Consider the following 7,252-nt stretch of genomic DNA (forward strand, 5'->3'; position numbering starts at 1 on the left):
TCAAGTCCTTTCTGTACCAATGGACACTTTTGCGATACATATCAACTTGTCCGGGGCTTGGCCAAGGCAAGTGCACAATACTGTGATGCATTATGATGTGGGAAGGTTCGGTCCATAGTTCTAATGAATTTTGCATGTCAAACTATAAACAGATGAACATGCTGGCTTGGTAAACCCCACACAGAATCATATGAAATCCAAATCCAGCTACAGGCATAGGTCAGGTAAAATGGGTCATACTTTGAAAACAACGAATATCAGCCAGCATTTCCCGCCATTAAGCAGTAACATCACAGTGCTTTAGCATGACATTACAATTTATAATGGTCCTACTCGTACCGTGGTCACTCTTCAGTGTTCCCAGTAAATAAGGTCACAGGTTGCTATACAAACAATTTTTACAAAGAGTCTAGAATAACTAATTTCCACATTTCATTTCATAACAAAATATCCACCCGTGTCTCCCATTAGTATCAAAAAATGCCATTCTATGGGCAAACCAAAAAATAAAGAGTGCATTCTGAGATTCACTAGAGAGCTCACCATTACATTTGTGTGTAAACAATCATTAAACCTTCAACAACTCCTGAAATGATCAAAATATAAACAGATAATATGTCAAAAAATTAATACACTAGAGAATTTTGTATTACCCCTCAGTTTAATCAAAATGAAGTTACCTTCTCTTTCTGTTTGTAGATGCTATCAATCTTCTTCATATACTCATCTGTTAGTTTCTGCATCAAGCAAAACATGTTAACAACTAGAGTATTAGGATGTGCAGTATTGATAAAAAGGAAACAGTTGTAGAAAGCCAATATAATGAAAGAGGTAGAATGAAATGTATATGACAGCATCTCATCCAGCAACTTCAGTGATGCGCTTCTAATGCCTACTAGAGTAACAAATGTTCACAGGCTGTAGGACATTCGGAGTTTCACTAATTTGTTGCGCAAACAAATTGCAACAAACTACACAATTATTGAACCAAAAGATTCAAAACACCCTTCACCCCTGACTTTTCTTTGTTCCATCTGTTCGTGGGATTGGAAAAGAAAGGGCGGAGGTTACATTCATTTCTCAGTTCAAAATAAGTTTTTCTACACTCCCAAGAAATGATACATGCACCAGCCATGTCAAGATATCACCAACAAGGTATCTTTGGAGTAATGATTAGCCGAAGTTTCTATGGTCATATAGAAAAGTTCATCAGTTCCCTGGATTTCAGTCCAAGTTCCAAGCACACTAAAATTTAGCAAACAAAAGCATCAAGTTACCTGTAAATCACTTGACAAGTCCTTCACATTGTCTTCAGAGAGCTTCTTCTCCTGTAGGAAAAAGGGAAAAAAAAAATCATATATATACATAATAAAAGAAGCCCCAAAGAGAATAAGGAAGCAATAGAAAAACAAAGACAATTAACCACAGAAGCAAAGATGCCAAGGGGTTCCAAAAATCCAGACCTTCTGAAGTTTTTCATAAGCTTTTAACGCATCTCTTCTTATATTCCTAACTGCCACCTGCAAATGATTGATGGGGGCAGTGCAGCAAAGATGACAAAACCGGGGAATTTATATCAGTAAACACAGAGATTTGTGTATAAAAATTAACCAACACATGCAACTTTAAAATCCATGTACTCAGGTTATGACTTAGTACCCTGATAAACCACAATGAAACTCCTCTCAAAGTAATTTAAAGTATTTCATGCCAATACCTTTACATTCGTCAAAGCAAACTATAAATTTTAGACCAAAAACTTCTTTAATTTAGAAAACACCGTCTTGTACAGATTTCCTGTGATATCTACCTTCATGAAAATTATAAGCACTGAAAAGATAATGAAAATCTGAACTTTAGTATTAGATAGATTACAAAGAGGAGAAGAAACCTATGAAATCGTGAATAAAAGAAGCATAACTACCTTCCCTTCTTCAGCCTGTTTGGCCACAACCTTTGACAGTTCCTGCAGTTCATAAATAAATACAATACCATAATTGAAATATTTGAAGTACACCTAGGAAATTACAGTGATCACTTACACATTCAGTAAGCAATATGCTTCAATATCTCATACACAATATCCAACAATAAAATAAATATTTTAGCATGGATTTTTCCTACTTGTTTTTGCTTCCACAATTGTAATTAACTTTTCAATGTATTAGAACAGGAAACTGCATCATAATTACTAACCCTAAATATAAACTAAAACATAAGCATGTTTCAGAAGCACACTACATGAACATCAACATCTACATATTTCACTAAAAGAAATAGAATCAAGCTAAAGATCATTTAATTTCCAAAAATCAGCATAACATTTGAGGTGCAATATGTTAGTTTCAAAGCAAGGAGATCCATTCACGATATAGCCAATAATCACGAGCAAGAGAGAGTTATCTACAAGTGGGTTCCAAGGGGCAATATATTCAAGGAACATAGTATGAAAAGCTTGTAATCTTGCATCAAAATTGAGGAGAAAACAACAATTTATACACAAGCAATATTTGAACTTATATAATTAACAGAAACTCTTGAGATCTAAAACAAAATGGATCAGAGAACAATTATGCAGATTGAATGAAAAAACTCAAAAAATGAAGATACCTTCCTCCTTTCGGATGTCAATTGAGGAAGGGTTAACCGTATGACTTCACCATCATTGTTTGGGGTCATGCCAAGATCAGAGCTCACTATGGCCTTCTCTATAGACTTTAAGCTGAAAACATGACACATCAAAGACCTCATGAATAAAGAGGATAAAATACACAAATAATACAGAAGGAATTCTTGAAAAAATAAGGGGTTTCCTACTCAACACTGCATCCAGTCTTTTTCAAACAATATGAATCAAATAAGTGAGATTTACTGGCAACAGTCCAGACACTGCATCAATTTCTTTGTCAAACAAAATGAATCAAATAAGTCAGATTTACTGGCTTAAACAAACTTGTTAATTTAGTTTTATCTCTTCTTACTCTAGAAAAAGAATCGGAAAGTTCTTAATCCATACTCCGTACGGAGCATGGGGTATCTGTGGCAGAAGTTATATGAAACAAGCAGGTTAGTGCTCAATTAATTTCAAACTTAATCTATGGCCCCAGATCCGTGGAGTACCTGGATTTGTCATATGGTTGAATCAATAGAGAACTTGAATCAGGGGTATTGATTTGAGCTATGCTCTTCAAACTTACTGGGCTTCCATAGTATTCCACCTACAACAACATTGTTTTATGCGTTATGTTATAAAAATGCTTTATAAGAGAACAACACTTCAACAGGACTTTGAACATATTAAGATCAACGAATGCCAAACCATTATATTTAAACATGTGATGCAACAATTTCTTTCCCAATATTATTCATTGATTAGCTTCCCTATCCTGTATGTGTACAATATTCTACACCCCGGTTCCTAGATTCAACCATTCAGGTGTTATCCACATGGTAAAATACTAAATCATTCAGATGTGTATAAAAGAAATAATATAAGTGCAATGTTTTATAAATACAAGTGACTTACAGGGAATTCCTACTGAAAGAGAAATGTCGTGGAATCAATACCTTTGAATCATATTCAAAAGGATAACACATATATCCTATATGCATTATCCAAAGATGTTCCAAATCAACCCTTTTACTTCATGAACTAATTAATATTTAATGACATTAGGAAATTCATAAAAAGGAACTTGTATTTTGAGTCGAACCTCAATCTTATCTAGCATAGCTGGATTCGATCTTCCTGTCCTCACGGAATTGAAATTGGTTCGGACCATATCGATAGTCCTTTCCATCCTAGCTTTCTGCAAAGTGACTGAATAAATCATGACTACATTATTCCATCATGAATTAAAAATCCAGCATCCAACTATCGGAGACACACTTACAACATCCTTCTCAATGGAAGATTTTTCCGCTTCAATTTCTTCAATAGTTGCACACCTCACAACTCCATTTCTGTATCGTTGTTAACAACACAAGATTAAAAAAATCAGCACGGCATTTCAACAAACACTAAAAATGCTACATACTAGTTCAACTACAGGCACAGCGAGAGCAACTTGCCTCTTGTGTGCCAGTTGTCTTACAACGATAGGTTTGTTGGATAATTTCACAAGTCTAGAGTAGTTTGCAGCTGAGCTCCACTGGCGCACACTAACGCTGCCAGCACGGCACGTGGCAGTTTCGGCTCTTCTATGACAAGAATCTGCATAAAGAGAGACAGAACCAAAAAAAAAAAAAGGCAAAACTATATATTATAAGAAAGAAAATGAACATTGCAAACAAGCAGCAGTAAGTAGAGATAAAATTTTGTACCAGGGAGGAAAAGGAGGCATTTGGGAGGATTTGATTTCAGTTGGAAAATGGACCGCATGGGCCCTGTTGAAGAAAAGTGCGTGGCCATGAACGCTCGCTCAGACTTAAGAAATTAGTTGGTTCAAAATGAGTGTCTTGGTTTTGTCTATAAACCGGGGAGAAGAAGAGTGCGTGCACGGTAGTGCAGCTGTGGATAAGAACTTTGCCGCCGCGCTGTTTGGTTCCCAGGATTTACACATTCTAGAAGCCGACTGGGCATTATCGTGCACAGGTATGGGTCAATGCCCACTGCAGGACTGCGCTTTTACTTCAAATGGGCCGGGCTTTGAAAGAGAAAGACCAACACGCATGGAACCAACCTATACGTTTGATTTTTCATTTTTTCCCCCGTTTTTCCTAACAAATTTGGATGGACATGAAAAATCTCACCATCAAGATCACCACCGTCTAACCCAATGGCTCGTGTAGAGATGGCAAAAGAATCTGATTAGCAAAGATTCAGTAGATTCGGATCCAAAAAAATAAAAATTTGTATATTAAAAAATGTAAATCTGGATATTAAAATTGAAGATATGTGTAGATTCATACGTAAGTGCATCTGAAAAATTAAATATTTAGATCTGCATTATTTTTTAATTAATTAATTTATTAAATTAAAATATAAAAGTTAAATGAAAAAAGTCAAACCTACGTGGATTTGTGGTGGTGTCTTTTTGTGTGATGGTTTTAAATGGAATCTATGTAGATTTGTGGTGTTTTTATTTTTGTAGTGGTGTTAGACTTAAATCTATATTATTTTTTTATGTTTAATTCATGTTCTGGTATTTTTTTGTGGATTTATGGTATTGTTGTATGTTTATTCTAGGGGTCGAATTATTGATTGGATTTTATTTGATATTTTTTTGATAAATTTGTTGAATTTTAAATTATATTTGAATCTATTATGCGGATCCGAATATCCGAAAAATTCACTTGCAATTCGCACAAATATTTTTCGCATCCGCATCCACAAAAGAATATCAATCCGGATCGGAATTCAAATTTTGTCATCCCCGCGTCATACTAGAGTACTAGCCATGAGAGAACAATGCTCTCTCTCTCTCTCTCCTCTAATCTTTCCATTACACCTTGCGGTTTTTGCTGTTACTCGTTTTGCGTACTAAACAGGTGTAATTATTTAGTTTAGACATAAAATAAATTTGTTAATATTTACATATCATCTGAATGTAAAGCGAATGAACTAATTATATGCCGAATACTTTCAGTTCGATTCGTTGGCATGGTTATTTGATATAGATTTTGTTAGACAATGAGCCACGAAAAGCTATTGATATTTCATGTAATCAGCCCAAAGGACGATGAGCCAGACGACCTTACTATAAAAAAACCAGTGGTGCCGAACTCAATAAGCTGGTAAAATAATAATCATTTTCTTATTATGATTTATTTCCTATCATCGTTAATTAAGCATCTCAAACTGAGTAAAATGCATGCAAAAGCAAATCTACATTCAACGACATGCATGCGATCCAGATATTTGGACTGGCGGCAATGGAATTATAAATAAATACGGACCAGAAAGAGATAAATGAAAAGAAATTTAGTTATCATAAATTCAATTACCACAATTTTTTAGTGGATACACTGAAAATTCACCCTTGCAAATGCGAGAGGATACACCCACGTCATTTTTTTTTTTGAAAAAAAAGAACGAACTGTTATAGTTTAATGTTTTGTGACCACATGATGAATTTGAACAATTTTTTGGGGCCTCACGGGTGAAGAATCACAATCAGTTTCACCCGATGGAGATTGAATCCATACGACTTGTCGTTGAACTGTAGATATTGAGTCAGTCTCCGCAGGTGGTTCACGTTTTGATGGCGGTGGACTGTTCTTTGGACTGTTCCTTGCCACGGCGACCCCCCAACAAAGAGCCATGACAATCATCGAGATAATAATGATATTTTTTGTGACGGCCATGGTTCAAATATGACGTGGGTAATGATAATTAATATTGTATATGGGGTGATTTTATGAATTGCATGCCTAGATGTATTTATACTTGTGCTTGGTAATCAATTCCTGGCTGGTCGTTAATGTCGGAAGTAAATTCTACCGCAAAAGCTGCGGAATCGGATAAAGCTTCGACAAATACTATTGACCAATCTATTGTATTTGGCGAAAAGATTTTATCATTTGTCGACGGTGATGCACGGGTAGACCGGGAGCACAACTTTAGATGAAAAAGTTTTAATTTCAATTTATTTTCCTTGATGTGATGTTGCATCTAGGGTTGTTAATAGGACGAGATGAGATTTACTAATTCCAGTCTCGTCTCGCATATGCAAGTGGAATAAAAAAATATTTCACTCCTGTCTTTATATATATATATATATATTTTTGACAAAAATATATTTCAATCCCATCCCAAAAAAGATGGGATTTTGCGAGATCACATTCTAATTGAAAAATTCGCATTCATAGTTGATAATGAGACGGGATGAGATGAGATTTACCAATTTTAATTCCGTCTTGTATATGCAAGTGGGATAAAAAAATGTCCCGCTCATATCCCTATATTTTTTTGTGGGATAAAAATATGTCCCAATCTCGTCCCAAATAAGATGGGATCCCGTAGGATCCCATCCCATCAGAAAAATTGTCATCCCTAGTTGCGTCCTTGTTTTTTTTCTTTTTCTTTTTTTTAATTACTTCTTAACTTTTAGCATAAGATTTTTTCAAGTTTTTTTATAAGATTTTTTATATTCCATTATTATCTTTCCCTATTTTTTTATTATCAGTAAATAAAATCTCCCTTCTTTTTGCTATTTTTTCTATTTTCAACAACCAAAGCGATTTCTTCAATAAATGGAGAAGTTTGATTTTTTTTTCTTTTTTTAAACAAATTTACACTTGCTTATACAGT

At 34.8% G+C, this 7,252-nt stretch overlaps 1 protein-coding gene across 1 annotated transcript; it reads right to left on the reverse strand.

Annotated features, from left to right (window-relative positions):
- Positions 1 to 220: 220 nt before the first annotated feature.
- On the reverse strand, positions 221 to 4,551 carry LOC102612875 (ribosome-recycling factor, chloroplastic). The gene is made up of 11 exons (XM_006479650.4): positions 4,324 to 4,551; positions 4,072 to 4,213; positions 3,894 to 3,963; positions 3,714 to 3,809; positions 3,121 to 3,218; positions 2,611 to 2,722; positions 1,925 to 1,966; positions 1,464 to 1,520; positions 1,278 to 1,328; positions 681 to 737; positions 221 to 586 (listed from the first exon to the last, which is right to left on the reverse strand). Exons 1-11 carry the CDS (start codon positions 4,409 to 4,411, stop codon positions 569 to 571), a joined length of 831 nt encoding a protein of 276 aa, XP_006479713.2. The 5' UTR covers positions 4,412 to 4,551; the 3' UTR covers positions 221 to 568.
- Positions 4,552 to 7,252: the final 2,701 nt, after the last annotated feature.

The sequence above is a fragment of the Citrus sinensis genome, chromosome 3 (assembly GCF_022201045.2).
Source record: "Citrus sinensis cultivar Valencia sweet orange chromosome 3, DVS_A1.0, whole genome shotgun sequence".
In the NCBI taxonomy this organism is placed as follows: domain Eukaryota; kingdom Viridiplantae; phylum Streptophyta; class Magnoliopsida; order Sapindales; family Rutaceae; genus Citrus; species Citrus sinensis.

Bases quoted from the DNA above. Each gene is read 5' to 3' on its own strand.
- LOC102612875 (XM_006479650.4), bottom strand. From the start codon at position 4,411: ATGGCCACGCACTTTTCTTCAACAGGGCCCATGCGGTCCATTTTCCAA. The intron at 2,723-3,120 runs GTACTCCACGGA...TCATGTTTTCAG, and splicing joins CAACCATATGACAAATCCAG to CTTAAAGTCTATAGAGAAGG. The intron at 1,967-2,610 runs GTATCTTCATTT...TATGAACTGCAG, and splicing joins TGACATCCGAAAGGAGGAAG to GAACTGTCAAAGGTTGTGGC.